At 53.7% G+C, this 12,766-nt stretch overlaps 1 protein-coding gene across 3 annotated transcripts in view; it reads left to right on the top strand.

Annotated features, from left to right (window-relative positions):
- LOC135907019 (putative polypeptide N-acetylgalactosaminyltransferase 9) overlaps positions 1-12,766 on the top strand; it is a 278,217-nt gene that overhangs the window by 242,118 nt on the left and 23,333 nt on the right. For 2 of the 3 annotated variants that reach the window (XM_065438680.2, XM_065438678.2), the window contains one exon: positions 12,307-12,604. In XM_065438680.2, coding sequence (XP_065294752.1) covers positions 12,359-12,604 — 246 coding nt within the window. In that variant the 5' untranslated portion in view covers positions 12,307-12,358. Of the gene's footprint in view, positions 1-7,025; positions 7,183-12,306; positions 12,605-12,766 lie in introns of those variants that run through there. The other variant, XM_065438679.2, reaches the window with a different exon arrangement.

Raw genomic sequence — 12,766 nt, forward strand, 5'->3', positions numbered from 1 at the left:
GCAAAACTCTCGTGTCTGTCTCACCGTCGTGATGCCGCTTTGAAAACCACCTGCGCACGCGGGCTATACAGGAAATCGAACGGGTGATCGGATGCGAGCAACGTTCCACGAAGCTTATTCGCCGCGCTGCCATCGTCGCTGCCTATCGGCCGTCCCGAGATGTCGTCGCGCGTATGGCCGGTTCACCCGGTCACGTCTCGTTAGCGGACAGCCTGCGCCCCAGTTGTTATGCATATTGCGCCTCTTCTCTCGCCCCCTTTTCGGGCCACGACGGCTCAAGGCCGCCGCGTGCATGCGCGCAGCGGGGACGCCGCGCCGAGCGTTTTGCGTGCAAGCTTGCGCGCGGGTGCACCACGCCGGCGTGTACCCCGCGTCGGGCTGTCGCCAAGGCGCATTGCCGCGAGGCCGCTGCGCACTGCTGAAGTTGCAGGGTTCGGGTTGTTCAAAAGATAGGGGAGATCTGCGCAAATTTCAACAGCTGTCTGTACGCACACTATGACACCTCACGCCGTAGGCTGCAGCGATGACACATTCGTGATTGCATTGACGCCGTACCCAGTACAGGGATACACGTCCGTGGTGCGGGGCAACCCCCGCGTTATACCACATCACGTGGGAATGCAAACGTAATTTCGCATTCCATAAAGTAAATAACCCAAGTGCGGAGCAATGGGAGGGTCTGCTCAGCAGCAGCAAGCTCGCAGCCCAACGGGCAATTGTGCAGCACGCCTGCGTGGCAGCAAGACTCAGCGGTGCCCTGGAATAGGAGCGCCGACCTTATGAAGGGGCCAGGACTCAAGACATGAAGACACCGGCCCACCTCCAACCTCTCCGAGATATAGAGGAATAAAGTTTTCCCATTCCATTCCATTTACGCCGAGACGTTCTGGGCCACTCTTAAGTAAATCGATTCCTCGACTCTGCCTTACTCGGGGGTGGATCGATCCAGGGCGGCCTCAAGGGAAAGTGTGGTTAGTGTAATGTAGTTAGTCGCTCTGCCGGTGTTCTGCCTGCTTTCTGGATGGACCAAGTTTATGAATATCCCCTTTGAATGTGGCCAGTGGACATTGCCAGGTGCATACGTTGGTCGGACCTAGCATCCGCGATTGCTGTATAGAGTGTGCCACTTGTTGCATGTATATGACCCATGGTGACCGCGTTCGCCGTTGTCATTGTTGTTTAAGTCTTTTCTTTTTCTTTCTTTGTCCAATAAAGAATCATATTCACACTTCGTGACATATATTCCTAACCGTCACTACTTCGTGACGCTATCTATTCGTGCAGCGCAACAACAGAGAAGGTTTGGGTATAGTTGGTTTTCCATTATTCTTTAGTGGGGCAGCGCGAAGCATGCAAGACAGAGGGACGCTCGTCTTTCCTGTGTCCCTGTGTCCTGCTTCGTGCTGCATCACTTAAAAAGAACCACGCGATTTAATTTATGCAATCACGTGTCTCTACAGTTCGAATGTGTACAAATCCTGCCGGCAGACGCACACCCACCGTGTGCTGCGCTCATGGGCGCCGTTCCGCCGTTGTTCGCGATTGCAGCAATACTGCCAACTCGGCGTTTACTTTAGCGGGACCGGGCAGCGAGAGGGGAGATATCAAAGCAGTCAAACCTTATTCCCTAACGCCATAGGCGTACCACACGGAGGCCAGTTCTGTTCAACTTGGCGCGAGGCCAGGCAACGGAGCTTCGTCGAATCTCTCTATCCTTGGCTTGACGTTCTACGCCGATGACATCGCGCTATGGGTGGATACAAAAGACACCAGCCTTGCTGCCGAAGAAGTCCGCGACACTGCAACTCGACATAATCGATGTGCGCCTATATACCGACGTGCAGTCGTCCTCGGAGAAAACGTTTCTCCTAGTGATCTGCCATGCGACAGGTTGGGTTAGGATCTCCCTAAACCTTAATTTCCTACCGATCGACCTACAGTGCGTCCAGCCCATCGTAAGATAAAAATAGTATCGTACTCAGTCCAGCATGCGTATCCTGGGTGTCCTGGTGTGCGAGACTTGCTGACCGAAGTAATGGCTGCAGCTCCGCCTGATCTGGCAAATCGGTAGCCACATCGGCATTGCTGGAACCCGCACATTTTGAACGTTGGCCACTGTGACTTTGAAGGCTTGCTATATGTGGAGCTGTGCGTGTTTCCATCTCAACGGTATATACGCGTGCGCTTGAAGCAACCGGAAGTCCTCCATCTCTAGCCCCTATACGCGCCAATATACGGGTCTGCCGCGACACTGGCGGAACGCAATGCTCTGCAGTTATGCGGTACTACCATAACTCAAGGTTATCATTAAGTCGCGCAACGAGGACCATGCATGGCGTGCGGAGACAAAAACGAGGAGGCCAGTCGAAGATTTTTCGCCTTGCGTCCCCGCACGTGCGCCTCGGCCCACGACAATCCCCAAGCCCAGGCACCACCTAATCAGCAGACAATTCCTTGAGCCGGGGAGGGATCTCCTGCTCAGAATACTTAAGCCCCTGACGCGCAAGTGTCGCAAGCAAAGACACGCGGATGAACCGAGAGCGCTGCAGCCTCACCTACTAACCGCACGCGGTGTTTACTATGTGGCCTTGGCGGTTTACCACAAGACAAGCCAAGGTGGCGATGGTGACGCCGAAAGGCGGCAAGAAAATCGCTCACCAGTTTGGGACCGCGGCCTTGCACACGTCCTGGTTCGGCCAACTTCCGCCCCCTGCCAATATATCAATAGATCCGCGAGGAATGAGGGCCCGTTTGCACCGGTGGGCGAAGTGATCTCGGTCACCGATAGCAAGGGCGCATCGAAGCGACTCACGGGCCCGCTGAGAATCGGAACCATTCTCGGGAACACAGATCTGGAACAGCAGGCTCCGCAGGGACCATGACTTCGAAGTGCAGCTGGACTGGCCACCGGTACACGCAGGTAGCGTCGGCAACGAGGCTGCGCATGCACTGCCCTAGCTGTGGAGGAAAGAAAAATATAGGAGGGAGCATTGCGTCACGCAGCCAGCCTTGGCGAGCTAGCGTTCCGTGAAGCCACAGTGGTGGCCCAACACGTGGCCTCTTTCGTCGAGATCACGGAGAAAGAATCGAGATTTCTGATGCGTTTGGTTCCCATTAGCTATACTAGTAGTTTTCATTCGGTGCTCGTTTGTTCGGCTGCCCTGCCGCGGCTCTGCCTGCAAAGCGCAAACACTAAAACCAACCGCGCACTTTGACATGAGATCACGTGTTGGACCACCAGGTTGGCTTCAGTGGCATTGCGATATACTCCCTCCTATTTTTTTCCTCCTTTCTTCATGGTCCTACCCTCACCGAAGGATCCAGTGCCAAGACCCGGCCGAAAGGCATCACCGCGGCCAAAGAAATGCCTTCGACGAACGACCACCCGCATTGCTGTCAAACCTACCACGCGGCGCCCAAGTATTGTCATAAGGTGCGCGCGCGTGGCTTTTGGCCTGACACAGGACGTGTTGACCAGGTGGCGTCATTGGAAGGAAGGCCAGCGCCATGACGCCTTCGACTGCATCAATAGCGAGGAACCAGACAACTCCAGCAGGCACGCTAGCGATGCAGCCAAACCACTCGTACGACATAATGCCACCATCCGTTTACATTCGTGCTCACCTGCTCACGGGCCACAGTGGCGCTTGACAGACGATTGAACATATCTTGTGGACGGAGTGTCCCGTGTACGAAAGCATCGGGCAGAAATATAGCCGCACCTTAATGCAGAGTATAAAAGACTGGCTCAACAAAGAGCCCGCTATTGCGACTGGGGTCGAAGACGAGAGGCGGACTCTGGAGCAGGCGAAGATGAGACGAAAAGCTTTATACAATACGCACATATAGCAGGTAATAGCATAAGAGTAGCGGTGCCGAAGAGCGCTCCGCGCCGACGGGGCGGCTGGTGGCGACTGTCTCTTTTACAATGGGCCGGTTCTGCCTCAAATCCCTTTGGCAGGAACGAGGCAGGATCGGTGCTGACGTCAACCGTGCCGTTTTCCTCTTCCGTCGCGGGAGGAGTCCACGCTGCATACCACCAGTCTCCACGGCAAAGGGTCTGTGGAATTCTGAAGTCTGCATGCCAGTGGATTCGTCGTGGTGCTCTGTGACCCCGGACCCCTCAGTTCGACTCACGGAAATGGTACCGACAGTTTCCTGGAACTTTGCAGTTTGTCACCATAGCAACCACTTCAGAAGAGCGCCCGTTGCCTTGACAATAGGCACGCAGTGTGGCACAACAGCGCGCCATGCACACTGACCGCCGTTTGTGATCTTTTCCCATACATCCCCCGTACAGCTTAGCAGGGTGCATGCTGAATGGGCTAGTTGGTGAACCATTATCGCGAGTTTACAGCGCGAAGGTTAAGCGATATCGACAAGCGCTTCGAGGCAGCCCTTTGCTGCAATAAAGGTTTGCCATCATCAAACCTATAGGTTGTAGCGATGGCGCTGCACGCTATATGTGTACAGGCGTAGGCGTCAGTGCACTGCAGCTGGTCGTACGCACGTCGCGACCGCCAGCGTGCCGGCCCAGCGTCACGACTTCTGCGCCGTCGCCGCGTGCGAGCACCAGCCATCGGGGCGGGTGCGTCATCGCTTCCGGACCTGCAGCAGACACGCACGGCGCGTCTTCGCTACTGGGGAGCGGCCGTTTGTCTCGACGCACGAGCCGCGCGGGGCGGCGATCCTCGTACGTGCTTGTCTCGATGGCATATTGGGAGCAGCGGCCTTCTAGTTGCTGCTGAAGGCACACTTGTAGCGCGCGCCTTTGTGGGCGGATTATCTTTGTCTCCGGAGCTGTCTGTAGGGGGGATGCGGCGACAGGCAGCTGGAGACCCGCTGACTCAGTGCCGTGTGCTCGGAGCTGGTGCCTCCGGCTTTGAAATTTTACCTCGTGACTAGATGGCGTTCCAGATATATAAACAGGCGTACCGTGCGGAGACGCTGTGCGGTTGCTGCCTTCTGGAACGGCGGTCGTTCTGCTCGCGCGCTCGATGTCGCCTTCTGCCAGCGCGTCAGTGTGAAGGGCGTGCGTTCGAGACGGTCGTGGCAACGTGATGTCACATCTGTGGGTTGCGCTGCCATCGTGCTGCTGAACGTATGGCTGAACGTATTTTTTTGTATGCTGTCACGGGAGGGAACTTGTAACCTCGCACATAGCTCCCATCAACACGGCTGCTAGCGGCGCGCGTTGTTCCCGTGTGCACCGGCGGCTGCGACGGTTGCAGAGCCACATTCGCGGGCGGGCCCAGCCGTCTGTGCATCTGGCGTAGTACTGTCCTCACATTTCCGGTTTCTTTACCATCCCGACACGTCAGACACGTAAGCTTTGGCTTGCCCGACGATAATTCCGACGTCCGTTCATACTAATGCGAAGCATTTCTTGGCGAGCATTTGCCAATTTGAGAGTATCTATCTAGCCGCCTGCGTCCTGGCACTCTCGTGGTCGTTTTGTTAACTTGGTATGTACCACAATCGGTATAGTATGACAAGAGTGTATGACGAACATAAATGATAGGTCATAACATGAATGACATGGCGTGCGTGTCGTGTAGCTTATGAAGCAGCCGCCTACGTCTCGGCATATACCAAAATTGGCGTAGTACGACAAGAGTGTATGGCGAGCATAAATTATTGGTCATGACATGAATATAACGACATGCGTGTCAAGTAGGTCATGAAACAGCCGCTTACGTCTTCGTGCTCAAATGGTCGCTAATTTTCGTTAACTTGGTAGGCTCCCCGCTCACTGCTTTGCATAACTTCGATTCCCACGGGCAACGGCGTTCCACGACTGGTGGCGCCGCGGCGGATGACACCGTATTCGCGGTGCACGCGGCAAGCCGCACTTCTTTCTTTTTTAATCCAGCGGCTGTGGTACTGCTCATAGAGTCGTACACAGCGAACAGCAAGCTAAGTCAAAAGGAAAGCTTATAAAATAGCAAAACTTGTAAGCACAACGCTCAAGCGCACACGGTTGTGTGACACGGACACACAATTCGCTCCTTCACTGTTTTCTGGAAGCTGAGCGATTTCTACACGAGTCGTAAATGGTCATTGACAAAACGTGATTAACGCCTAATCTCATACATTCGAATGATTCTCCTACGCTTAAAAGTTAATGGGGCATATTTGAAGGTGCATGACGGCATGAATTGGTGACGCAAAGTTACATTCACACTTTAGAAGAGTAGAATTTTGAGCCCGTTGGTGATGCATATTTTAGTACGGTGAAGCGCGATAGAGTGGACGTTTATAGATGTCCCGTCTGTCTCGCCTGCTTTTGTCCCATCTATTGCGCTTCACCGTATATAGTAACATGCGGCGGCCTCTCGGCGTCCATGGTCGGACGCTGGCTGGGCCTGAAGGGCGCGTGCAGTTTCACGCGACAGCTATCAGCCGGCTTACAGGGAACATTCGTTGGCGTTATAAACACGCATGCTGTGACGCTAAAGTCTTTTTGGTGTCTGAAGGTTCAGGCAGCTTGTACGCTGTGGTTGGTGGTGGCGCTGTGTCGCGTTTTTTCTGCAGCCGCCTGGACGGCGACGGTGGTAAACGCTTATTGTGCGTGAGGGGCGCTGGCCGGGAGTCTCTGGCCCTCGGCGATACTCGGAGCCACCAGCCGTGTTTGGCCGGCTGGGTTGGAAAAACGCGACGCCACAGCCCGATGCACGTCCCTGGTCGAGACGCGCCAGGTGGTCTTGCCGGCTCACCACAGACTTGCGCAGTGCGTGGGCTCTGCCTGACGGCCTCCGCTGAGTGAACGGAGAAGAAAGAGCAGCTGTTGTCACGCTTTCGTGCCATCTGCCAAAACATGCCGACGGTAATTTGTGCCGCCATCATCAAACACCGTTATCGACTTGGGCAGTATACTTCGAAAGTATTTATTGCTATAGTGTCCATTTGATTCTTGCGATCGATCTGCGGTTAAGGTTATTGACTTTATTTTTGCAATAATCTTCTTTGGTTTCCGCAACGTTCTTTTTTCTCCTCTTTTCGCTGTCGTCCACGCGGCGTCGAAGCAGTATAGCGCTGCCGTTCGCGTGAAAGACGACGAAGTGCAAGGCCACGTTGTCGGCGAGTTTTTTGTGTACGGGAGAGCTGTCCGAACGAAAGGCCCCCTGCAAGAGGTCATCACGACGGCCACTACGCCCCGCATCTCGTTTCGGTTCAAGAAAGGTAGGCACGGCTCGCGGTTCCCGTCTCCTTTCGCAACGCGCTTCGGGGGCGAAGTCTCGCCTCGCATATGCTCCAGCGACTGCCGAATCATTGCGGGTCGCGGCGCTCGGAGCCGCACGCGCTGGTTTGTTGCTACTCGTGATGTGTTCGCCGGAGCCGTCAGCGTGGTTGATTGACATCCTCCCGAAACAGACAGACGCGAGAAATGCAAGTTCGTGGAACGCCGAGCCGACCTCCGTCTGCGTTGACCGCTGCTGCGTGCGTATGCCATCGCAGCCCAACGACCAGCTGCATCGTGCACGGCCGGTGATTCGCTGTCGTCGGCCTAAGTGGGTCGTTTGGACACATTTGAAACGTGGGCGGTATGCATCACATTCAGTGGGAGAAATTACCGAATTGACGTACTATGCGGTATACGTGAAGTGCCATTACCAGAAAAAGTTAACGGGTGTTTCGGCCTCCCGCTCGCGCTACTTGTCAGCCTCTACTCGTTTCTTGCTGTGCCACTTTTCTTTTCACCTCGGGAACGGTGTCTGCGAAGTACGTTGTTACAAAAGATATCCCGCCAACGCGCTTCCGACCGTACCGCACATAAAGCAGCGTGACGGCGCGCGCTCGTCGGATTTGGGAGTGGGCCAATGTCGGGCAGCATGCCGATGGGTGCGCATCGGAGAACATTGTGGGCACCTTCGCTGTGCCTGTACTGCGTGATGTGCCGAAGAGATTTCAGCGTCGTGAGCAGCCACTCACGGGGCGCAGGCGTGACGGGAGTTTACGCGTGTTGTCCGTACCACCGCAGCGGGTGTTGTGCGAAACTTGTAGGAGAGGCATGTATGAACGTGGGCCGTGCATGCACGTGAGGTCTTCGGACTTCATTTAATTTATGCCAATGCAATTACATAAGATTTTGACTCAAGCCCGTTGAATTACGAGAAATGACAGGACAAACGTTATTTTAACACTACTTGTTACTGGACTAGTTGGTTCATGGTATAAAGTAAATCTAAAAGAGCGCTGGAAATGGCACGAACAAGAACCTGAGCGCTTGTGGTATTCAGTCTTGTCCGCGTCCTTTTTCGCGCTCTTTTAATTTTACTAATGTTGCTGCCCGGGTCTGTCGCCCTACCTTTTCACCTCATGCTTAAGAAGGACACTGAAGAGAAGTATGGGCATTAATAAATTACGTTTTTGCAATAAAGAAATTATTTTTACCGTTCGAGGCCACCAGCTAGCGGTGACGTCATAGATTTGGACATCGCCTACGTGGGTCCATTCGAATGTTCATTGGTAAAGAATAACTATATTGCGTCCTAAAGGAGCCGGAGGCTCAACCTAGCAAGATTAGATAGCTTTTTCTTCGCTAGAACGGCCAGAATGCGCGGAAATACTTTCGATGACGCTTATTGCCAACGGCTTTGTAGCGGCGCCTGTCTATCGAAGCTCGACCGACGTTACTTATTGGGTAGCGTGGCGTTGTCGGCGGGCTGCAGGCATCCGGTAGATCATGGCGACCAGGCAAGGGCGAGACGATTTCTAGTGCGAAACTTGCACGGTTTATTCAAAGGTAGATTAAAGAAAATGAGAAGAACATGAATAAGTGATAAGTTCTCCTGTAGTTTGTTCGAGGAAAGGGTCTCTCTATACGCGCGCGCGCGTGCGTCACACACACACCTCCACACCACTGAGAAGAACCACACACACCTCCACACCACTTCTCACACACCAATGAGAAGAACATGAATAAGTGATAAGTTCTCCGGTAATTTGTTCGAGGAAAGGGACACGCACACACACACACACACACACACACACACACACACACACACACACACACACACACACACACACACACACACACACACACACACACACACACACATTCTGCAAGCACCACAACCCATGCGCGCGAATGCGTTGGAACCAGTCAGCCTATATACGTGTGGATTCTTTCGAGCCAGGAGTTGAACTAGCTAGTAAAACGCGTCCAGTAATCAGAGCAGAACTATAAAAATTATATAACAAAACTATATAACTAACACACACACACTGTTAGATATGGAGCTGTTTCCTGCGCCTACTTCGATTTCCCCCAGACCACATCGAATCGCAGCACAACTAATTGAGAAGCGCAGAAACGCAGAAAGCACATTCCAGAGGAGCGCTCGAGCAAACAAGTTGAAGGCCACAAGGTCACGTGCAAACAAGTTCGTACGCCGCCGGTAGCTATTCACTGCTTGACTTTTCCAGAAAGCGAGGGGATAGCCCGGCACTGTTGGAAGTAAAGTGGGTCCCAAACCAAGACGGCGGTATTGGGCCGGGACGGCCTGACGGCGGTAATGCGCCGTGACAGCCGGACGGCTGTGATGTACCGGGAAGGCCTGGTAGCGTCGCACCGGTCGCCTTTGAAGAAGGCATTTGCCACCACAGCGGGGCCGTACCGCCAGGAGTAGGTGGGCCCTCGGACAATGGAGCCCAAGCGTCCCCCTTCCCCGCCTTCGAAGAACGCATTGCAAGTCAGCAAGGCAAGACCGCAGAGAGCCGCCGGGTGTGACACCGCCGCACGGGCGCCTACCATTGGCCGAAAATGGCGTCATCTGAGCGGACTCTCCCATTGGCCGAACATGACGCGACTTCCAGTCCTCGAAGGGTTTAAAAGAAGCATTCCAGAGAGACCAGAGCATTCCCTGATTGACCTCTCTCGAACTTCTTGCCGCGGGCCGCAGCGTCCGAGTTGCTGCCGGCCCGTAATGACTGTACGACTGTTACTTGACTCTCACCTCTCTGTATATAATGTAGAATAAATCCTCCCAAGTTTGTTTCATCCCGAAGTCCGTCCTCAACCCCTACAACACACACACACACACACACACACACACACACACACACACACACACACACACACACACACACACACACACACTGCGTGTACAGTCTGTACACTGCGGCATGGCGAATTAGGAAGTCACGCTTTATTTCGACGAGGCCTGGTGGAAGAAGGTCGGGTTCTGTCTGTTCTTTCTTCACGTGGTGCGGGACGCCAACAATCGCAGAAGTCGCGCCTAATTTCGACGAAGATGGTCGGATGAAATTCCTTTCTGCACGTGGTGCCAGACGCCAACGCTAAAATATTGCCTAGACTTATCCTTGAACTTTTCTTTCTTTATTAAAACCTCAATATCTATAGTGTACAGTTATCTATGCCTATGACGGCTCCGGTTCTATCAACTCCATGGCGCCACATGACGCATAAGTTCCATCGCGATATTCAAAAGGGGAAAGTTTGGTTTCCATTTTCTAGAGTGAGAAAAAAAAAAAGAAAATCTGCGTTTTACGTGCTGAAGCCACGATCTGATTATGATGCACTCGTAGTGAAGTACCCTGGATTAATTTCGGCCACCTGGGGTTCTTCGACGTACGTCTAAATGTAAGTTCACGAACGCGCTTTTTGCATTTCGCCTCCATCGGAGCGCGGCCGGGTTCGAAGCAGCGACCTCGAGTTCAGCAGCGCCATAGCCTAAACCACCGCGGCGAGTTTAGAGTGTTGCACGTCAGTTCAGAGCTATTGCTCAATTAAACACCATTCGAGCGAGCGCCACTGATACGAAGTTCGAGATAGAACCTTCTTGATTTATATTCTATTCGAGTCGCAGACGCCAGCAATTTGCCTAGCACATTAGATAATTAGCATATATGTAGTCTCCCCAGCAGGAAGCATGGGATAAACGTACTAGCCGATCCACCTCGCTTCTAATATATATCGCGCCGTCGCTCGGTGGTGTCCGCGTTTTGCCGGAACGTCGCATGGGCGTCGCGTGGGGTTCCGGGTCCCTCGGGCACCTCACGCGACTGCGCCGGCGGCCGATCTGAACCACGGCTTTCTCGCGCTGTGGGCTCTTGCGTTGCCGCCTGTGTTGCAGCCTGTTGGATATGCTACACTGCACTGCATATATGCCAAGGACGGCTCTCTTGATGAACCGGAGAGACGCGCTGCTCTATCGATGGCATTGCCGCCTCCCGCCGGAGACGCGTGGCGGGCGGGCGCCCCGACGGCCTGCCGCGTCCTCTGCCAGGGCGTGTAATGGGCGCCGTGGACGCGGAACAACAAAGGCTCGGTTCACCTGACTGTGGAACCGCGTGAAACATCGCGACGTCGTGACTCACACCGTTTGGTGGCCAAGTTTACCTTCGTGCCCCGATTTTTTTCCACCATTTAGCTTTGCCCGCCGCGTTGCGAGCTAGAAATTGGGACACGTAGACAGCCTAACGTGGCTGTTTCGTACGAAAGGCAACGTGTTCCCCAACCCCTCAGAGCAAGCGACACATTTCTTGTGCATTTCAGGAGTAATGTCGCTGCACTGGATCAGCCGCAACACTTTGCCTGTTGACGTGGGCTTCTTGCCGCACTAGCAAGCGCGCCTACAGTGACGCCAGAGGCGTAGCCAAGGAGCGGCACAAATGCACGTCCCCTCCCCCCCCCCCCTTCAAAATTTCTCTGTACCGAGGATACTAACGAGAATAGTAAAACGACGTGTGACAATAAAGCACGCCTGCCCTACCCTCCTCCATCGGTCAAATGCGTCGCCCCCCTCCCCTCTCCCCTCGTGCACACACAAAGACGCATAAAAGAAATTTCTGACCACGCCGCTGCATGGCAGCTCTCTTCCATCACAGAGAGAGCCTGTAAACTTCTATCCAAGGAGCGAAATTGTGCAGCGAATGAGACGTTGTGCAGTGTGGTGTTCTCTTAGGCCCTACTCACACCCCGTGACTCTCCGTGGATTCATGATGTGGCATGGCTACTTTCCAGCAACGGTGGCATGAAGTTTTGTCGCCACTCTTTCTTTTTGTATGTATAGTCGCAACAGATAGGATAAGATGGAGGGATGATATTAAGAAATTGGCAGTTACAGCTAGAGTGTGGGTGCTTGTTGCAGCCTAAAGAGCTCTAGGAGTCTTTTGTCCTGTATGCGTAATCCTGCTCGTGGTGTTGTGAAATGGGAGCAGGACCAAATAGTAATTGCACTTTGCAAGAAAACAAAAAATAGGTCCAAAACCTGAATGCACTTGTAGTCCTGGGAGTGTGCTAACTTATCTGAATGTGCCTGTTTTTGTTGTCTTTGGCAGGCAGGTGGCCCGAGGAGAGAGGTGGTAGCGGGCCCCAGGTGCAGTCGCCGTCATGTGGCTGCTTCCGAGGCGGCGCGGCCTTGTAGTCAAGGTCCTGCTGGTCGTGCCAGTCACCTGGCTTGTCATCACACTCCTGCTGACCTACACGGACAGGGTCCAGACACCTCAAAGTAGGGTGGCATTTGAACCAGGTGCTGTCCAACAACACCAGGGTCAGCAGTTACAGCAGCAGCAACAGCAGCAGCAGCAACCACCGCCAAAGCAACAGCAAGACCAGCAACACAGGCCTCAGCCTCAGGTAGGAAAGTGTGATGACTGCATCCACCTTCAATACATATATTGACACGCTTACATTGTTTATTGTGACAATATTGTACAAGCTGGTACCAAACCGCATAACTTCCCCTCCTTGTTTTTGTCTGCAGCAATGAGCTGCCAAGCTATCAGAAAAACTACCAAA

Source organism: Dermacentor albipictus, chromosome 1 (genome assembly GCF_038994185.2).
Source record: "Dermacentor albipictus isolate Rhodes 1998 colony chromosome 1, USDA_Dalb.pri_finalv2, whole genome shotgun sequence".
In the NCBI taxonomy this organism is placed as follows: domain Eukaryota; kingdom Metazoa; phylum Arthropoda; class Arachnida; order Ixodida; family Ixodidae; genus Dermacentor; species Dermacentor albipictus.